The 21,346-nt window shown below is 45.2% G+C and overlaps 1 protein-coding gene across 1 annotated transcript in view; it reads right to left on the reverse strand.

The window, feature by feature from the left end:
* Positions 1-1,642: 1,642 nt before the first annotated feature.
* SPPL3 (signal peptide peptidase like 3) overlaps positions 1,643-21,346 on the reverse strand; it is a 60,772-nt gene continuing 41,068 nt past the window's right edge. The window contains exons 6-12 of the mRNA XM_015568156.1: positions 21,106-21,265; positions 19,725-19,837; positions 12,282-12,388; positions 11,547-11,710; positions 10,201-10,400; positions 9,172-9,281; positions 1,643-3,347 (exon numbers count right to left, since the gene is read on the reverse strand). Of these exons, the coding sequence (XP_015423642.1) occupies positions 3,276-3,347; positions 9,172-9,281; positions 10,201-10,400; positions 11,547-11,710; positions 12,282-12,388; positions 19,725-19,837; positions 21,106-21,265 (926 nt within the window). The 3' untranslated portion in view covers positions 1,643-3,275. The remainder of the gene's footprint in view (positions 3,348-9,171; positions 9,282-10,200; positions 10,401-11,546; positions 11,711-12,281; positions 12,389-19,724; positions 19,838-21,105; positions 21,266-21,346) is intronic.

The raw sequence follows: 21,346 nt of genomic DNA on the forward strand, positions 1-21,346 counted from the left end.
TTCTCCCTCGCCCTTCCTCTCTGAAATCAATATAAAAAATTTAGAGTCTTGCAAATAGAAAACAGCCTCTGAGTTACGCAGAAATAAAAATCACTCCCGATGGGGGCCTAGAGCTGGACGGGCAGCGCTTCAGGACAGGCCTGCGCTCGGGCCCTTGCTCCTGAAGCGAGTCACCGCGGACGCCGCCAAGGAACCGCGGCCGCAGGGGAGGCCCGGGCTGCTCCCTCCTCGCTGCTCGGGCTGCCCGTGCACACCCTGCCCAGTGCGCGCCGTGGATACACAAACCGCTGTCCGAGGCTCTGACGCCGTTTGACTTCACAAAACACGTCTACACACAGCACTGGGCCTGGCGGGCAGTCATGCGAGAGCTGCTATGCAGACACAGCAGATTCTATTTTTAACACTTTTTTGTCAAAACAGACTCTTTCCTCCACCCTTAGGGAGCTCGGTCTTTGTTTTGTGTGGCCCATGTCCTCACCTGTCTGACCGGCGGCCCCTCCCGTGGGCGCGGCTCCCACCGGGCGCCGTGGACTGTCTTCTCCAGAAGAGGCCCGAGCTTGGTGCCAGCGATGAACACGTGGCTTTGGACCAACTTTGCTCTCATCTTCATTAGCGATGAGCTCCCACAGGCAGTCACGTGGGGGAACCTCGGAGCCGTGAGGAAGGAAGGGGTAGGTGGCGCTGGAACCTGTGCACACACCTTGCCTAATGCAAGACTTCTTAGATCACCCCAGACCCAGAGCATCTGAGAAGCAGGAGACGAGGCCACAGCGCCTCAGGTGGGGGAAGGGGGCGTGATGCACGGAGATTAAAAGCATGTGGTTCCCCCTCCCCCGGCCACAGGGCAGGGCGTGCAGGACTCAGGGAACTCCAGTGTCCGCTGTGGTCACTTTAAAACCACAGGAGCATCTGCAGTTCCTCGGCCGTTTTAAGCCCTTGTTCGCCATGAGCGTCTGGGACCTTCCCCACACGCCACGCGTGTCTATAAAAAAAGTTTCCCTAAGAGGCAGCCCTGACTGACCAACTTTAAAATCATTTTTTAAAATCATTTTTCGTGAGAATTTTCAGCTGAAAATATTCAAGAACACCCGAATTGTGAGTAACATATTTATTTTTATAATAGTCATTGCAAGTTGGTTTTTTAAATTCAAAATATTGTGGGGTGGGGATGGTTTCTGTTTGGCGGCGTGGCAGTGTAAGGACTCTGGACTAGCAAATGGAATCCAAATTACATTCAGGAGCCCCATGTATTCCCGCCCTGAACCTGCACACAACTTCTTGAGAATAAGGAGAAATCACAGTCCATTCCTTGTCTGGAATTTAGCTTTGTATGAGAAGTTAGAAGTAAAATGACCGGCTGCCAGGATGACATTTCTAACCACTGGCCTTGCCTTCACCTGGAGCCGTTCGGGAAGCCGCCCGCCCGCCGCTGCCGAGCCACCAGCCTCCTGGAGTCGGGAGGAGAGCGCGGGCACGTTGCCCCGCTGGCAGCTCCGTGGGCAAGAGGCTGCCTCAGTCTCCGCGGGACCAGAGCTGCGGGCCGCAGGAGAGGGCCTCCCATTCGCACTCCGGTGCCGACAGAGCAGGGAGGCGAGGGAGTCTGGTACCAACAACCAAAGTGAAGATGAGGTGGAAAAGTCTAAAAGGAGTCATTTATTTTTAAAAAACAAACAAAACAGAACACAAGGCGGCCCTCGGCAGGATTTGAAGACACAGAGGAACGCACCACCCTGATGGCTTCCCTTTCCCAAGGCCACAGGCCCACCGTGCTGTCCACTGGGCCTCCAGGCACAGGACCCACAGCGCACGGCTCATCGCGCAGGTCAGGACGGGCCAGGGGGGTCCTGCTCGCGGGAGACCAGGACTCGTGCCGCTCCAGCCTCGGCTAGCCTCGGCTGTCAGAAACGCAGGCCAATTCCAGGCTTCTCTGCCGCTGGGCACCGGGCACTTCCTTACCAGACAGGGCTGCTAGACATCACTCACACTAGTTACCATGGGAACGCTGCTCTCCGGCAAACAGGGCCGCTGGCTCGGACCACAATTCCTGGAATGTGGGGGGAGGGGGCACGTGACATTTGTCCCCAGTACCCAGTTGTCACCACAGGTAAACCAAGACTACAATCACAACAGCAAGGAGAGGATTGTGTTGTTGTTTTTTTCCGTTTTTTTTTTTTTTTCCTTAAAGGAGGGCATGGAAAATACAGCACACCAATGAAACAAAATGCAAAAAAAAAAAAAAAAAATACAAAAAAATAGAAAATAGAAAAATGTATTTACAAGTCGTCCATTACTATGATCAGAAAGCACAAAGACGCCTGCTGCTACAATACATGCATCAGTCCAGGAAGGAAGGACTAAAACCCTGCAAGGGAGGAGCCTGCAGAAACGAAAAGGGCCAGGAAGGTTTATCTTTTCATCCCTAATTTGCTATACGGACCACAACCAAATGAGACCCCGAACGCCCATGAGTATATCAGTACAAATACTATACTGGTTTTTAACTGCACGCTCAGTCGTGGAGGGAAGGACAGCAGCTTATCCATGTACAAGAAAGCCAGAGAAAACGGCTCTACATGCTAACAATCACAGCGGGCCCCCGTCTGCTACACAGCATGATCTTAGCAGGTTTAAGGTTTTGTTTATTCATACATGTCTATGTGCGTGTGAATGGATAAAACCCTGCCCCCATTCACTGCCGACACATCTGGGGTGGACATGACGCTTTACAACAATCCATATGTGTATGTTGCAAGAAGTCACTCAATGTCTGTGGATTTAAGAAGTCATTTCACACCACAGAAAATATTTAATAAATCCAAAAAAGGAAAGAATATAAGGACAGAAGAGCTCTGTCTCAGTTCTCTGAAACTGAGTCCCCATTGGAAGCTGATCCCAACGTTCTTGAGGGTTCACTGAGGAAACTTCACTCTGCTCATGTGTTCATCCTTTTAGTGTTCGAAAGGTACAGAGCGACTCCACGCCGCCGTCAGTTTTACAGTCCCACCTCCATCTCCCACGGTGAGTCTATGCAGGTCCATGAAACCGGGAGGAGGAGCGCTGGGGAGGCTGTCACTGCCAAAGGGACTCCACCTCCACCGGCGGGAAGAGGATCCGGCAGCGCCCCAGCACCTCGCTCCTGCAGACAAGCTCCTGCAAACGCAAAATCCAGCCCACGTCAGGTCCTTAAACAGGTCCGTCTCCGAGGACCAGGCCAACTCCAAGAGGAAACGCGTCGACAGAAAAAACGAGGATGGCCACCTGCTCACTGCGATCCATCATACTTCCAGGAATCGGGAGCTGCTGGCCTTGGAGTGGAAGGGCTCAGACCACATCCGCCGCAGGTCACCCTGGGAAAAGGAACTTGACTAAGTTACAGGTTTACAGGGAAGCACACATATCTACAGTCTTTTCTGATTCTAGGTCTCAGGCTGCCTCCTTGGAGACTCACGGAGCAGTAACCCGCCATTCTTTGAAGAACTCACTGGAAGAACTTGGGCCGCTGGGGCAGGGAGGGGCTTTTACCAACTCGATCCTGGTACAAATTCTATCACTTACGAGTCAGATGACCTGAACAAGTTCATTTACCTCTGCCTGTTTCCTCATCTGTACAATAGAGTGAAAAACAGAAATCCTGGGAATAAGATAATGCTCTTCGTTGCCGTTTTCTATTTCTAAATGTCATTCAGTTTTAGATTCCACATAAAAGTGAGATTATATGGTATTTGTTTTATTTCACTTAACACCCTCTAGGTTTATCTGTGTTGTGGCAAATGGCAAGATTTCATTATTACTGTTTAGTAATATTCCATTATAATGCAGATTTATGAATATTGATATACATTTCTTTATCATTCACCTATTGATGGACTTGTAGGTTGCTCCCCCATTTTGGTTACAATTAACAAAGCAGTGCATATATCTTTCTGAATTAGGGTTTTTGTTTGCAGATAAATGTGAAGTGGAATTGTTAGACCGTATGGCAGGTCTGTTTGATTTTTTTGAGAAATCTGCAGATTGTTTTGCATAGTGGCTGCACTAACTTACATTCCTACCAATAGTGTCAAGGCTCCTCCTTCTACATCCTCGCCAGCACTTGGTACTGACTGGTGACAGCCATTCTGACAAGTGTGGGGGGATATGCATTGCGGTTTTGTTTCCCTGACGATTAGTGATACTGAGCATCTTTTCAGTATCTGCTGACCACCTATCTGCATGTCCTTTTGGAAGAAATGTGCATTCAAGTCCTCTGCCCATTTTTAAAACTAAATTGTTTTTTGGTGTTAAGTTATCTGAGTTCTTTACATACTTTGGATGTTAACCCCATTACTGAGTATATCATTGTTGAATATCTTCTCCCATTCAGTAGGTTGTTCTTGCATTTTGTTGGTTTCGTCAAAAACGTTTTAGTTTGATGTAGTCCCATTTGTTTATTTTTTCTTTTGTTGCCCCTTGTTCAAGGAGCTATATCAAAAAAGATATTAAGACTAACGTCAAAGGGTTCACTGCCTATGTTTCTTCCAGGTGTTTCACGGTTTCAGGTCTAACATTTAAGTCTTTGATCACTTTGGGTTTATTTTTATGTATGGTCTAAGAAAGTGGTCCAATTTCATTTCGTTGCATTTATCTGCCCAGTTCGCCACACACTGAAGAGACTGTCTTTACCGCGTTATGTATCCTTGCCTCCTTTGTCGCAGATTAATTGGCCATGTAAGTGGGGGTTTCTGGATCTTTATTCTATTCCACTGATCTGTTTTTAAATGCCAGTATTACACTGGTTTGAGTATTGTACCTTTGTGATATAATTTGATATCAGGATGTGTTCTTCTCAAGATTTTTTTGGCCATTTGGGGTCTTTTGTGGTTCCATATACATTTTAGAATTAGTTGTTCTAATTCTGAGAAGAATGTCTTTGGTATTTTAATAGGGATTGCACTGAATCTGTATGCTACATTTGAACACTATTCTTCTAATCTATGAGCAAGGTATATCCTTCCATTTATTTGTATCCTGTTCAATTTTTTCTTCAGTGTCTTAGTTTTCAGAGTACAGGTCTTTCACCTCTTTGGTTAAATTTATTCCTAGGTGTTTTACACTTTTGATGCAATTGTAAATTTGCAATTTTACAGTTTCTGTCTTCATTTCTTCTGATTGTTCATTACTGATGTATAGAAAAGCAACAATTTCTGTACAGTGACTCCGTCCTGCAACTACATGAAGTCACTTGTTAGTTCAAGTAGTTCGTTGGTGAGGTCTTGAGGGTTTTCTATAACAGTATCATGTCATCTGCAAATTCTGAGAGTTCTGTTTCCGCCTTTCTCATTTGGGTGCCTTTTGTTTTTTGTCTGACTGCAGTGGCGAGGGCTCGCACTGCCATGCTGAACAGAAGGAACAATGGGCACCCCTGCCCGTTCCTGATCTTAGAGGAAAGGCTTTCGGCTTCTCACCACTGAGTATACTACCTGCAGTTTCTATGGCCGTTAATGTATTGAGAGAGAGATACCTTCTCTACCCGCTTTGTTGAGGGTTCTTATCATTTATTTTGTTAATGTGATGGGATGCATTGATTGGTTTATGGATGGTCAACCATCCTTGGGATGAATCCCACTCGGTCATGATGTATAATCCTTTTCATGTCCTGCTAAATCTGGCTTGACAATTTTCCTAGGTTTATAGAAGGTACTGACTTGCCATTTTCTTTTTTGTAATGTCTTTATCTGGTTTTGGTATCAGAGTAATCTGGCCTGTAAAATGAGTTTGTAAGCATCCCTCTTAAATTTTTTTGAAGTAGTTTAACAAGGGTAAGTATTAATTTTCTTCTTTGAACACTTGGTAGAATTCACCTGCTCCTGAACTTTTATTTGTTGGGAGTTTTATTATTGCTTCAATTTCATTGCTAGTACTTCACAGCTTGTTTACATTTTGTTATTTTTCTTCCTGGTTCAGTCTTAGAAAGTTACATGCTTCTGGAAATTGACCCATTTCCTTTAGATTATCGTATTTGCTGGCATATTGTTGTTCCTAGTATTCTTTAACGATTCTTTGTATTTCTGTGTATCAGTTATAACTTCCTTCATTCACGTGGGCTCTGCTGGCTGATAAGCAGACACTTAGTTCTGTGAGTTCTGGAGGCTGGAAGCCCGAGGCTAGGGCGACAGCAGAGCCAAGTTCTGCCGAGAACCCTCATCCCGGCTCCCTGCTGTACTGACCTTTCTACTGGTTCTGTTTCCTTTCACTCTCATCGTAACTATTTCCTTCCTCCTACTTACTTGGGGTTTTGTTTCCTTTTCTGGTTTCTTTAGGTGTAGAGTTTAGATGGTTTGAGAGTTCTCTTGTTCCTTGAGGGAGGCCTGTACAGCTATGAACTTCCCTCCTGGAACTACTTTCGGTGCATAACACAAATTTTGAAAAGTTGTGATAAAATATTCTATTAAATTAATCTCATCTAATAATGACATTGAAGGTCATTATTTCATTTATTTTCTGTCTGGATAATTATCCATTGATGTGAATGGGGTATTAAAATCCCTACTATTATTGTATTACTGTTAATTTCTCCCTTTATGTCCACTAATAATTGCTTTATATAGGGTGTCCCAAAATTCACGCAAGATTTGAATTCTGCGTGAGCATTAACAACAACAACAAAAAATAAAAGCCTAATTTTACTTGGTTTATTGAATCAGGTTCTAATATCCGTTGCCCTTTCATTGCAATCCCTTCAATTTGATAAGCATTACCAAGTACCAATGATGGCCCAGGAGCAGGGACAATGAAGACCAATGAAGACCACGGCTTTGCGTATGTGCCAGCAAAGCCGAGGAGGCCATTTATCCGATGTGCTATTCCATACATAACCCTATACTATATACTTTATGAATCAATAAAAAATTTACAATTTTTAATTATAAACCTGTGTTTTCTATCAAAATTACTTCTTGCGTGAATTTTGGGACACCCTATATTCTTTAGATGCACAGATATTTACAATTATTATATCCTCTTCTTGGATTACTCCTTTACAATTATGTAATGTCCTTCTTTCTCTTTTTTCAATTTATTTAATCTGACAGAAATATTGTTACTTCAGCTTTCTTTTCATTTTTGTTTGCATGGGATATCTTTTTCCATCCCTTTACATTCAGTCTATGTCTTTGAAATTGAAGTAAACAGCATTCAGCCACCCTATGTCTTTTTATTGGAGCATTTAGTCCATTTACATCCTATATAATAAAGAGCTAATATGCTAATTAGACCGGACGGCAGAATGACCTTTCGGAATGACCAGTGGGCAGGGCTGTGGGGCTGAGAGGCAGCCGGGGCCGCGAGGGCCGAGCCTCTTGCACGAATTTTGTGCATCAGGCCTCTAATTTAAAATAACTACTGATAAACATGTACTTAGGCCATTTTGTCCAGTTTTGTACTTGTCCTCTATTCCTTTCTCCTCTTGATCTCTTCCCTTGTGCTTTACTGGTTTGTTTAGTTTATGTTTCTTTTTGTATGTATCTTTTGTAGGTTTTCGTTAACCATGACATTATGATCCTGCAGGGACTCCTGGCTTCTAACCACTTGCCTGCCTGCCTGATTACCCCTAACCACTCTGCCTACTCGCCTGATTGACATCTAACTGCTCCCCTGCCAGCATGATCATCCCCAACTATCCCCAACTGACTTCCCCTGTGGGGCTGAGGGGACTGGGGGACAGGCTGGATGCTGCGGGGGACTGGGTGAGGTGGGACTGAGGCTGGATGAGGCAGGGCTGAGGGGACTGGGTTCTGCCATCTTGTGAGGGTGTGGCAATCAATTAGCATATTCCCCCTTTATCAGATAGGATATTTTATTTTTATACTAGAGGCCCGGTGCACAGATTCATGTACCGGTGGGGTCCCTCGGCCTGGCCTGTGGGGATCAGGCCGAAACTGGCTCTTTGACATCCCCTAAGGAGTCCCAGATTGTGAGAGGGTGCAGGCTGGGCTTAGTTAACTGTGTGCGTCTTTTGGGCTCATCTTGTTTGGAAATCTCTGTGCTTCCTAAGCCTGGATATCCGTTTCCTTTCCCAGGTTAGAAAAGTTTTCAGCCATTGCTTTTTAAAATTTGGAACGATACAGAGAAGATTAGCATGGCCCCTGTGCAAGGATGGCATGCAAATTCGGGACGCGTCCCATATTCAAATAAATGAAGTGTATGTTCCTTTCTCTCTCTAGAATCCCTATAATGCACACACCTGAGCACCTGATGTTTTCGGAGGTTCCGTAAACTATCCCTGTTTAGTTAATTATCTCCTTTGTTGTCTTGACTTTCTATGTTGGCGTCTACGTTAAGAGAAAACTGCCAGCTCCTGCAGCCTTCGGGAAGGCTCTGTGCAGCAGGGTGCTGTGTGGCCTGTGCCTGCAGGAGGTTTCGGCAGGTCGGCAGGAGCCGAGTGGCTGCGTAAGGTCTGGGCAGTGGCCTGCTGAGCTGGAGCACGGCCAGAGGGGAGGCCGGGCGCGTGCAATAGCGGCCTGCTGGTCCTGCCTGCTCCTTTGTTCAGGCAGAAAGAGCTGCAGCCGTGTGTCCAGGAACACAGTGCAGAGACCCTGCAGGCAGGACAGAGCCCTGCCCACCGTACGGAGGTGGAGAGAGGAAACGCCAATGATGGTGCTCACCGGCCCTCTGACCCCGGGGAACTCCTCGGCTCCCTAGTCTTTATCTGGTTTGCTGTACTGAGTGGTCCCCTGTAGGAGAGACCTCTGTGCAGGCGTTAAGTGCCTGGTAGTTTTGGAAAGCCACATGTAGCCAAGCAGGCACTACAGCACCTGGGGCACTAGGCCTGCCTGCAGAGCAGCTCGCTGGAGAAGGGCCAGGTGGGTGCGTTGGCCCTGCTGCTTGCTCCTACTTCAACCCTGAATGCAGAGCATTAAAAGAGCTGCTGGTGGCAACAGGGGGCTGCTTTTACGAGGAGTCTCTGGAGCTGTAGGATGCCCATTAATACCCCGGGAGCAGGGGCGCAGTGGTCTGACTCAGTGCTGCCAGAATCTGGAAGATGCTAATATCAGGCTAATAAAATGAAAGAACAAGACCCCACTGTCAACACCAGGGGCTTAGGTAGAACCACCTCCAGCAAGGAGAATACATACCCAAATCCAGGACCAATGCCAAGCTATTGCCTCACAGGTTTCTAACTGCTTCTCTCACCTTTAAGTAGGCCATTGTGAGGAGTGGCAATAAGGTAAATGGCACCAAATAGAGGAGGGCAGGCTGCGCTGCTCGGTGAATGCGAGATGCCACGGTAGCAGTGAGCAGACCTATGAGGAGAGAGAAGCATTCGAGAGTAAGGGCAAACGGCCAGCCCTGAGAGGAGACTGTCACATTAGATATATACAACCTCTAGTGCCAAGACACATCCAGGTAACAGGCATATCCATCCATTGAGTAGGTTATAAAATGTCTAGTTCGAGCAGTTTAAAGAAACATGGACAGCACAGTTTAAGAAGAAATCCTTCAATTCCAAGGACCTGTGACCAACTCCCCTGCAGCCCCGTGTGCCTGGCCTCCCTGTCTGCTGTGGTGTGTGATGTTAGACTTGGAGGCAAAAGACTTGGAAGGAGCAGAGTTCAAGTTTCAACTCTGCTACTTCCAAACCTTTGTAACCTTGGTTAAGACATTTCACCTCATGGAGCCTCCCCCCATTTGTCTGATGGGGTAACACCTTTGCTCTGTCCCCTCCGAGTTTGAGACGGAAATGAACCATGTATATGAAAGTGCAATGGAATTAGTGAAGTCCTGCTGTAGGAGGTATTGCAGTGGCAGACGGGTTACCACTATTCCTACCTGCCGGTAGGTGAGCTGCTGGAGAAAAGCTAGCCTAGGGAGAGTCTGACGTGACAGAACAAATGAAGGGAAATATACATGACTTCAATAAGCTTGAGGTTTTTAATGAAGCATGTAGACTGACCCATGGCCATTGTGTGGTAGGTGTTCTTGGCTTTGAAGCCAAACCGTACTCTTACTACGTACGATGTTCTTCAGACAGCGAACTGGGATGGCCAGTAGTCAGCACCTATCATCTCATGGGCTTGAGAGGTATTTTCCTGGGTATTAGCTATTAGCAGCAAGCAGTTGCTGCTCTCCTTCTATCCTGGGTCTGCAGCTAGAAGACCTGGTTTAATTACGGGGGGAGGACAGCCAGAGAGGGGATCCAAATGCAGTGTCTGATTCTCTTACCTACAAAGTATCCGATGAGGGTGCAGTGAAAGTAGGAGACCTTCTGCATGCGTCCAGAGATGTTGGCGGGTCCAGAGGCGCCGCAGGAGTCACCGTTGGCTTGTTTTTTGTAGTTGTCATAACGAAGGACAAAGCACAACAGGAGTCCGGGCATCACAATGTCTCCAATGCCCAACATGGAGAAGTGGCTGCCAGTGGAGCTGGAAGGCAGTGTCACAGGTCAGGGATGCCACGCTGTAAACCACCCCCTCCTCCTCGGGCAGTGTCAGCTTTTTAAGAAGGCAGAGAATCTATCTGAATGGCAGGTGGGAATCGCTACTGGTTGTACGCGAGGTTTTAAGAGTTTAGAGATTAAAAGCCACAAGAGCACTAGCAATAGAAGTCTTCCCCCGCCCCTCAGTGCTTCGGAGAGCACCTTGTGGATGGCGGCATAAGCACTGCCACCTCTAGAAATGCCAAGCAATTCACTCTTTGGTAGGAGACCTTCTGCATGCGTCCAGAGATGTTGGCGGGTCCAGAGGCGCCGCAGGAGTCACCGTTGGCTTGTTTTTTGTAGTTGTCATAACGAAGGACAAAGCACAACAGGAGTCCGGGCATCACAATGTCTCCAATGCCCAACATGGAGAAGTGGCTGCCAGTGGAGCTGGAAGGCAGTGTCACAGGTCAGGGATGCCACGCTGTAAACCACCCCCTCCTCCTCGGGCAGTGTCAGCTTTTTAAGAAGGCAGAGAATCTATCTGAATGGCAGGTGGGAATCGCTACTGGTTGTACGCGAGGTTTTAAGAGTTTAGAGATTAAAAGCCACAAGAGCACTAGCAATAGAAGTCTTCCCCCGCCCCTCAGTGCTTCGGAGAGCACCTTGTGGATGGCGGCATAAGCACTGCCACCTCTAGAAATGCCAAGCAATTCACTCTTTGTCACACCTTCACTGCTGAGACATCAAATAAGCACCCAACTACTACCAGACACAGGAGATGAAAGCAACACATTAATTTTTTCAGGATTCTATTACCAGGAACTGTGTAATTTAAGCATTAGGCCATATTTTTACAAATGTCTTAGAAGTAAAAAGATCCAGAATCTCCTGTTAGTATATTTTGAAGTTGGCTGGAGAGAATTAATAGTAGTAATCTATGGTTACCTGACAACATTAATCAATAATAAAAAGCAGCACCTGTATCCCTTAGTGAGAAACCTTTGCAAGTCAACATTCTCTTCCTTTTGTAAGATGGAGATGCTGACTCACCCATTCTAGTCTAGGATTAGACTGTGGATGACAAAGACCGACTAATCAAGGCACCGGAAGGCCGTGCGCTGGCTGCCACGAGCCTGGGTGTCAGTCCTACCTCGGGAAAACCAGTTTTCCAGGCAGAGACAGGCGAGGAACGTCGCGCCCAACATTGGGCCCCAAGTGCAGCTTCCGGGAAAGCACGTCGAGGGGATTGTCAGCCGGCTGGGTGGCCACCTTCACCATGACGTTGCTGTTGAAGATGTAGGCGGAGAAAAACACCTGGCGAGGGGAGAGCCTCCTTTAGAGAGGGCGCTAGAGCAGCCTGTCCTTTTTGTTCGTAAGAGCAGAGCTGCACAAACTGTGACAGCAAGCCTTTGTTTGTGTTAATCGTCACCCGGGGATATTTTTCCATTGATTTTTAGGAAGAGACAGAGAGAGAGAGAGAAACAATGATGTGAGAGAGACATTGATTGGTTGCCTCCTGCACATGCCCAACATCAGGGCTGGCGATGGAGCCTGCAACCAAGGTGCCTGCCCTTGACCGGAATCGAACCGGGACCCTTCACTTCTCGGCTGGTGCTCTATCCACTGAGCCGAGCCGGCGAGGGCCAACGAGCTTTTGTGACTGCATGCTCTGAGGCAGAGAACTCTGCCTACTCTTTCTTCCACCATAGCCATCATGTACTGTCTTCTGTAACACACGTCAACCAGCTGCCGGCTCACCTGGTGACACAGACAGCTCAGGACTGGAGGGAGTGGCTGTAGACAGGAGGTACCCCGGCCAGCCAGACTTTGGATGCTTGACCCCAATTAAACACAAAGGAGAGCAGTGGCTTCAACAGACACTTACCCAAAAGACATCATAGATCAGGAGCCCTGAGAGAAGCAGGCAGGAGACCTTGAGGCTGGGCAGGCGGACGAAGGCGATCATGGCGACACAGAGACCCATGGCCAGGGCTGGGGAGGAGACAGCAGTCAGTGTGCATCACAGGCCCATCCCCTTTCCACACGCTATTCGCTTGTAAATCCAACAAAGTTGTAAGTCCCCTCAAAAACCAGGCAGCCTTCAGCTCTGGTCTAAGAATGTACACCCTACAGTGCCAAGTGCCCACGCCAGTCGTGGCCTGCTGGTGTTCGGGGAAATCCTTCTCTCACACTGTGGGACCCAGGAGGTTCTGTTTTGATGAAGCTCCAAGACAGGCTCAGCCTGGGCCTTCTGGCCTCTGCCTCCCCCATCGCTGCAGATTCATCATCCTTGCTCCTTGCTTTCACGTTAACTCACCCTCTGTGGCATCTCCTTTCATTTACTCAGGGACACTGTTCCAGCCATTCATTCCTCTATCCTCGCACCTCTCAAAATCTGGTACATGATGTATCTTTTTAAAATTCTCTCTCCTCACAACTAAAATGTAAGGTCCTTGAGGGCAAGGCTCCCATCCTATCCCTGGAGTCTAGGACGGCCTGGCAGATGGATGGTCTCTCCCTGCCTCCAGTTCTCTCCCTCCCTCCGGTCTTCTGAGAACCCAGGCCTGATTCCTGCAGATTCCTGTGGGCTCTCCCGAAGCGGACGCCAGGAGAACTGCGTGGCCAGGCCCTGCAGGAAGGAACAGGAGGGCACCCTCCACTGAGCAGCCCTTGCCCTCAGTGTGCACTTCCTGCTGCTCCGAGGCCACTCGAATGTGATGCACTGTTCAACTCACACCATGTTCCTTCATGCTCTGCTCACAGGGCCCTGACCTGGGCTTCTTCCCTAGAAAATTCATCCTCATTCTTAAAAGGCCAGGACAGAAAGCCTTCCTGACCTGGCCAGATGAAGTTGCTGTTTTCTTTGCGTCCATTTACAATAGTATCATTATTTATACACACATAGTTTATTCCTTAAGCTGCGTGCTCCTAGTAAACAGAAACCATGGCTTATCTGTTCCTGTGGATCCCCAGCAACTGACAGAGTAGACATTCGACAACTATTTGCTGAATAAATGAAAAATTATGTTCTATCAGCTTCAAATTCCAAATTAGTCTAAGAAAAGTGAGTAAAGCCATATTACAGGTATGTATCATTTTTAAAAATTCGGTAAATTGTCAATGTATGTAACAAAGTGAGCAGATACAGGCATAGCTGAGAGGCATTATGGGTGTGGTCGCAGACTAAGACTACCACAATAAAGTGAGTATCACAATAAAGGGTCATATTCTTTTTGCTAGCGGAGAGTCCGCCTTCAGTTTGTGAAAAATGCAGTATCTGTGAAGCCCAATAAAGTGAAACATAATAAAATGAGGCATCATGTATAACAGTTGGGCACACCCAGGATATAGCAATTCAACTAATATTTAGTGAGTTCCTACTTTAGGCATGGTGTTGCATAAACAGAAAAGTAATTCCCATCCCGACAACAGAGAAGGGTTGGAAAAACAGTAAAATTAGGAAGAAAAACTATCTCTATTTCTCCTGTCATTTTTATTATCAGGCATTCACTGGGCTCCAGTGTGTATTTTGGAGAGATGTAATGAAGACCTAATGCCTGACTTTATAATAATCTAGATGCCATTTTAGTAGGGTCTCCTTCAGAACCAAACTGGTAAAATATATGCCAATTCATGCCATTTCAAAGGAATATAACGGACTGTACTAGTCAATTAGGCTTTGCAAAGATTGAAACTTTTCAAGTTGCAGCTGAAATATGTTTAAGGCGTGAAGAAATGTACTTAAGAGCCCCTTATAATCACCTCCCACTAATTTTTTAATAGCGAGGTTTGGCTGTGCTGTCAATATATACTCTGGCAGCATAAGCTCTGCTGGCCCGAGGAGCAGGAGTGGTCAGTGAGGAAGGGAGCCCCTGGGACAGAGGCTGGGAACTAATGACCAGAGACCAGACCACACTAGGAATGCTGGCGGCAGTGATGTGGATCTTTTCAGGAACTTACAAGTGAGTACATGGAGTGGAAAGCATCAAGGGAACAAAGGAAGAAATGAAGACCTGCGGTGGGCAGTGAGGGTCAGAGGACCGTCTGCTGATAACTGACAGAGGGTACGGGAACCCACTGGGCAGACAAGCAAAAGGGCAGGCTCCCAAGGTTCAATGTATCTGCCTCTAACACTCGCAGGTGACTGGTCCATTCAGAACTTTCCTATTCAACTGACCATTCAATCACTTAATCCTACACCAGCAGGAACCTTGACAGGTCTCTAAGCATCACTCAATGCCTAATCACTCATCTTATGCTAAACCTACTTGCCTAGGTCAAACCAAGCATTGACAAGACAACTGCTCAGTGACAGAATTTTCCATGACTCTAGACCAGCGATCTTCCAACATTTCATCTCATGGCACCCATAAACTAATTACTAAAATTCTGCAGCACACCAAAAAATATATTTTTTTGCCAATCTGACAAGAAAAACAGGTATAATTTTGATTACTTCACACTGGACGGCTATTGTTGTGTTGGCTGTTGCCATTTTTTAATTTGACAATCTAAGGGAAAAGAGGTCCGTGCCCCTAACAGTCAGGTATTGCATGTTTTAAAAATTCTCGCAAAAATCGCTGCTCTAGACAATGTCATTCTATCTCTAAGCTTCCAAACAAGAAACTCTGAGTTCATTTTCAGTTTATCACATCTTTCATTTATGTACCTCACCTGGGAGCCATTGTGTGGTGTGAGTCCTTATTGTTACTGCAAACCTTGGTCGAGCCTCCCCACACTTCCTCTCCCAGTTCTCTTCACGGCCATTGTAAAAATCAGTTCACATCATGTCCTGCCCTAAGGGCCCCAGGCTCCCTCCTCTGAGGGGATCAAGTCTATGACACAGCCATGCACCCTCAGGCACAGTCACACAGACAAGTGCTGTGCACACAGGCTTGGCCACAGGGTCCATCTCCCTGTATCTCTATTCTTTTTCTTTCTTTCCTTTTTTTAAAAAATTGATTTGAGAGACAGGAAGGAGAGGGAGAAACAGAAACATCAATGATGAGAGAGAATCAATGATTGGCTGCCTCCTGCATGGCCCCTATGGGGGATCGAGCTCACAACCCGAGCATGTGCCCTGACTAGGAATCCAACCGTGACCTTCTGGTTCATGAGTTGACACTCAACCAGAGCCACACCAGCTGGGCTATTCCTATTCTTCAACCTCTCCTCCTCTCCAGTGAGCAATAACCTCTTCCCGTGCCAACCAAGTCTCCCCACTGTCCTTGAAGTTCCATGTTCAAAAAGGCAGAAACCATTCCTTTTGAGCGCTTCAGAGAAGGTTCTTAATATAAGTCTTGTGAATGAATATCACTCCTATACCCAAATGAACATTGCTACCAGCTATGTCTTACCACTGAAACAACTATTCATCTAGGTTGCCTCTCTTTTTCTTCATTCTTTCATTCATGTAACTCTGAACAATCTTCCTTTCTCCTAAGCCAGTGGTTCTCAACCTTCTGGCCCTTTAAATACAGTTCCTCATGTTGTGACCCAACCATAAAGTTATTTTCATTGCTACTTCCTAACTGTAATGTTGCTACTGTTATGAATCGTAATGTAAATATCTGATATGCAGGATGGTCTTAGGCGACCCCTGTGAAAGGCTTGTTCGACCACCAAAGGGGTTGCGACCCACAGGTTGAGAACCGCTGTCCTAAGGGCTTTTCCCAGCCCAAATGAAGAGAGATGATGCCTTCCCTTGCTCCATGCTGCTTGAGAAGCTCCAAGGCTCCCTGATAGCTTCACCAACAAACTTACCTTCTGGTTAAATGTAAATGAAGCAGCAGTGTTAGGAAGTAAATTATTAATCTTAGCTACTTCGCCATAATTACTTTCAATTTATTATTGATATAATCTCTGCTATTACCTTGTCTTCCACAACCAGCAGGCGAAGTACAAAGACAATGACGCCAAACTGAGCTTAACTGTTCTTGAAAAGGATTATGTGACTTGTAAGGTCTTAAGCAGTCTTGCTTCTAAGATCTCTAAGATCTCCAGCCATGGGCAAACTACGGCCCGTTTGAAATGAATTAAACTAAAAAAAAAAAGACCGTACCCTTTTATGTAATGATGTTTACTTTGAATTTATATTAGTTCACACAAACACTCCATCCATGCTTTTGTTCCGGCCCTCCGGTCCAGTTTAAGAACCCATTGTGGCCCTCGAGTCAAAAAGTTTGCCCACCCCTGGCTTAGAGGCAAGTGCTGTAGAGTAAAGGGCTGGCTAGACATCTGTGAAGACTCCTCTAGTCTCTGAACTGGCCAGAGGATGCAGACCGTGACCCTGGTCAAGCGATCCTTGAACACTAGGTATGTGGGCACAGATTCATCAGCTTTTCGCTAACACACCACACCGCCTACTGGTCAGACCCTTTAAGCTTCCCCAAATTTAAAAGGTTAATTTACCAGATGAAACAGAGTAGTGAAAGGGCAAGGACTACGCCCTCCATCTTGCCCCGGATCCTCCATTTTGGGGGCAGCAGCCATTAGCCATGTGCTCAGCAAGGAGCTTCTTCCCGGAAGCCCAAGCCTCTGCTAGCCACACCTAGGATTTCTTTAAACTAACCAATGACAATCAAGGGAAGTGCGTGCCATAGACACAACCACATCCTGTGCAACAAGACCCAGACTTGTGCCTGGCCAATCGGCAGGGCCCACAGTCCTCTCTCCTCCCGGTACTCCAACCCCCTATAAAACCCCTCTTCCCACAGGGCTAGCTCGCTCTCTGTCCCAGCCACTGCGTTGGCGAGTGTGGGGGGAGCTCGAGCTAGCCCGAATAAAGACTCTATCTGCTTTTGCATGGGACTCGGCTGGCTCCCTGGTGGTCTATTGGGGATCCTGAAATCTGGGCTTAACAAGTAGATTTTTAAAAGCTCTAGATTTAGTTCAAGAAATCTGTGAAGTTTCTTCTTAATATTAATGCTTCTCAGTATAACCCTGAAAATATACATCATGCCTAGCCCTAAAACAACCACATTTACCATTCTGTTTTCACTCTAAATTAAGAACAGGCTTTAATTAAGAAACACTCATTTAAAAAAACTACCACCAAATCACTGCCTACCAGATGATTTCTGATGCTGCAGAGAAGTCTGGAAAGATAATTTCTCCATCAGAGAAAAACATATTTGAGAACATTAAAGACCATGGCTAGAAAGCTACATTTCCTATAATAGGAGAAAACACACACTAATCATTAATCTGAAAAACAATTAAAAAGCTCAAAGGCTCCCAACCCCTCCAGCCTTTTTTTTTTTTTTTTTTTTTTTTTGAGGGAAAACTCTATACTTGTTCACAAGGGTAGTTTAACCAATGCAACCTGGTAGAAGAAGACATTTTTGGACAAGTAAGTATTGGGAAATAGCAATAACGACAGAAAATGATGTCAAAATCTCCCATTCGTCCTGGGGGGGGGGGTGTGTGATTACTGCTTTATGTTTACTCTAGTTGAAAAAGTGGCACCTGGAGCTTCACTGTCTCATTTCACGTAACGTTTGTGTAGGTGGAGTAAAGTAAGTGCTCAGTTTATACCTGTGCTGTTAGTTCACCCGTTCTGCTACCGAAATCAAGAGTTAATCTCAGGGAAAGTCAAACACACCAGCCACGGCGTCACTCTCAACACCTAGTATATAGTATATAAAACAGGCATCACCCTCCTCCCACAAGCCGCGCGAGCAGCTAGTGCGAGTCCTGGATGTAATGTCTGTTTCTCAACTTTTTATCAACCTCCAGAAGCACGGAAGTACCGAACACCAATTGCTAAGAATACCGACAGCACTGATACTCCATTTGGAAAATGTGGCAGTTCCGACAACCACTTGAACATCTGAAACACTGTGCTCAGAACGCTTATATGCACAATGGGCACTGAAGTTCTGAAGCAAATGATCACAGTGAATATTTCTTATATGGCAATGTCTGATGCTAAAATGAGACCAAAGGTGTCAGAAATCGGCCAAGGTGAAGCACAGCAGGGAGGAGGCGCTGGTGATTTTGACCCGGCCTTCCCATTCTGCGTCTTTAAAGACTGGATGTAAGTCTAAAGGTTAATCTGACCTGTAACCTCAGGGAACCACTTTTGACTTTGAATATCTGGTATATGGTAGGCACTCAAAATAAAATTTTTTTTGAATAACTATGACAACAGATATATACAAACAAATGATGTATTTATATAGTGAGAAATACATATGTTTAAAATTTTTAACGTTATCAAACAGTAAAATTGAGAGTTGTTCTTTAGATGTATGATTCTGTGAATTCTAACAGATTTATAGAACTACCACCACACTCAGTGTTTGGAACAGCTGTACCACCCCAATAAAATCCCTGTGCTATTTCTTTATATTCAAACTCTTCTCTCCACATAATCACTTATCTATTCTCCATCACTATAATTTTATCTTCTTAAGCAAAAAACATTTAAAAATAAGTAAAGTATATCACATATTTTGTATGTTTTTTAAAAAAGTACTTTTTCTGTAATAACACCTTTGATTAAAATAACATATGCCATTCAAATATAATTTTACAGAGCTTACAATCCACTCTATAGTTTCTTCCCTGTTAATATGCAGCTTCTTAGAGTTTTTTCACTAGTTAATTTGGTACATATAAATTTCAAATCCTTCCACTGGTTAAAATAAGTTATGAGAGAAAAAAATCTCTTAAAATAGAAGAGTAAGATTTTAGTTTCCCTTAGGTTTAAAATTTCTTCTCTATTAAGACTATGTTATTGATTCTGGCCTACAGGGGGGGAAAATAGAGTTTAAAATCCTTTTTGCTAAATTCTATCCAATTTGACCATGAGCAGAAGGACATCCTTGGTTTTGAACTGTCCAGAAGAGGCACATTCAGAGACACAAGGTAGACCAGTGGGCGACTGGGCCTGGGTGGGGGCAGGGAAAGTAACTGCTGCTGGGGACGTGTTTAGAGCAGCAGTCGCCAACTTCCAGACCACACGGACCACCAGCTGGCGACCGCTGTTTTAGAGGGTGGGTGATAAAAATGCACTAAAATGGACTGTAGTGATGGTTGTACAACTCTGTGATTATACTAAAAACCACTGAATCATACACTTTAAATAGGTAAGTTATATGTGGTATGTATGTGAATTATACCTCAAAAAAGCTCTTCTTAAAAAATCTTTAAAATGTGGGTAAAAATAGTAAAAAAAACTCAGTAACACTACCTTTGCATACCTAATATCCATGGTAATCAAAAGTAGTATGACTAATATACAGACAGCAGAGGAAGGGAGGACTCATTGTAACCACCTATAAACTAAATTGGAATTTTAACTTCTCACATGCTAGTTACTCACCATCCATGAGAAGCCAATGGCCAGTGAGAACCCAGATGAGGACAAGCATGACAGACAGAGAGAATGACAGCAGCTCAGCAGCAGTGAAACGTCCACAGCAGCCAAAGGAAATCCTGGAAACACATGACATTTACTGGACTAACGGGCAATAAGTGTCATTCACTAACCGAGCTCTCTTCATGATCAGGGTTCATTAGGGCCAGATTAGAGTAGGAGGCAAGTGACGAGATCCCTGATATAAGAATACCCAAACCTCTTTGGAGTGAACCAGAGTCTGAACCCATCTGATAATGTACTTTTAAAAATATATATTTTTATTGATTTCAGAAAGGAAGGGAGAGGGAGAGAGAAACATCGATGAGAGAGAATCATTGATGGGCTGCCTCCTGCGTGCCCCCTACGGGGGATTGAGCCCGCAGCCCAGACGTGTGCCCTTGACCGGAATCAAACCTGGGACCCTTCAGTCGGCAGCCCAACACTCACTCTATCCACTGAGACAAACTGGCTAGGGCTGGTAATGTACTTTTTATCCCAAATTATCAACATGGGTTTTTAGAAAGTTAAAGTGACAACATCAATCTTTGAAGAGTCTAAGCACAGGGGAAATTCTATTGTATGAGGAAAATATTGAGGAACATTACAATTCAATTCATTTAGCAAAGATGAATTAATACTGTAAGATAATAAATCTATCTGATTATCACTAATTCCGGGGAATATCAGCTGCCTCAAGTGATAGTTTCCCAAGTGCATACAGCATCTCCGTCAACAAGAGACTTCTGTTTCCATGGAGCAACAGCTGTAAGGGTTAAGGTGTGAACAATGGGATTAAACCTAAGTGATTCTAGGTCACCAAAGATAAAAGGCAAAGAATGTCAGTCAACCACTATTTTCAGATCCCACTCACTCACTAGTAAAAGAATGAAAGTGATGCTTTAAAAGGAAAATTCTCATCTTTCAATAAGCTAAGCAGGAAGCATATTACGGCGACTCTGACTTCCTAGGATCTGTTTATATTTCCTCTGCTATGAGAAGGTGCAAAAGGAAGTGCTACTATCTTCCAATTTTAAAAATCAAACATTTCACTTCCCAGTTTTCTAGCATGTGTGAGCTCCAGTCAATACAAGACCAGGAAATTCAGACCTGGCCCTGGCCAGGTAGCTCAGTCAGTATTGTCCAATATGCAAAGGTTGTGGGTTCCAACCACGGTCAGGGCACATACAAGAAGCAACCAATGAAACCAAATAAGTGGAACAAATCTCTCTCTCTCTCATCAATCAATAAAATTAAAAAAAAAATTTAGGCTCCTAATAATGCTAGCAAGTGTGAAAAAAAAAAAAACCCTCACAAGTTTATAACTTAGGGGAAATTCCCAACTTACTTGTTCTGAGGTGAACAGGGTCTTGTTAAATACTGGCACATCGGGAGAAGAAGAAAAGCAAAAGCTATCGTTGCAAGAACTACAGAGAGAAAATGTATAGTTAAATTTTGTTGTGTATGATTTATTTTTCCATTATAAAAAATGGCATGACTTATGGAAACTTAATCATTTCCCAGAATACTTTTCTCGGCACATAGATACAATCAAATGAACCAGAGAAGGAAAGCATTTCCCTTTAGCA

The sequence above is a fragment of the Myotis davidii genome, unplaced genomic scaffold (assembly GCF_000327345.1).
Source record: "Myotis davidii unplaced genomic scaffold, ASM32734v1 scaffold803, whole genome shotgun sequence".
Taxonomy (NCBI): Eukaryota; Metazoa; Chordata; class Mammalia; order Chiroptera; family Vespertilionidae; genus Myotis; species Myotis davidii.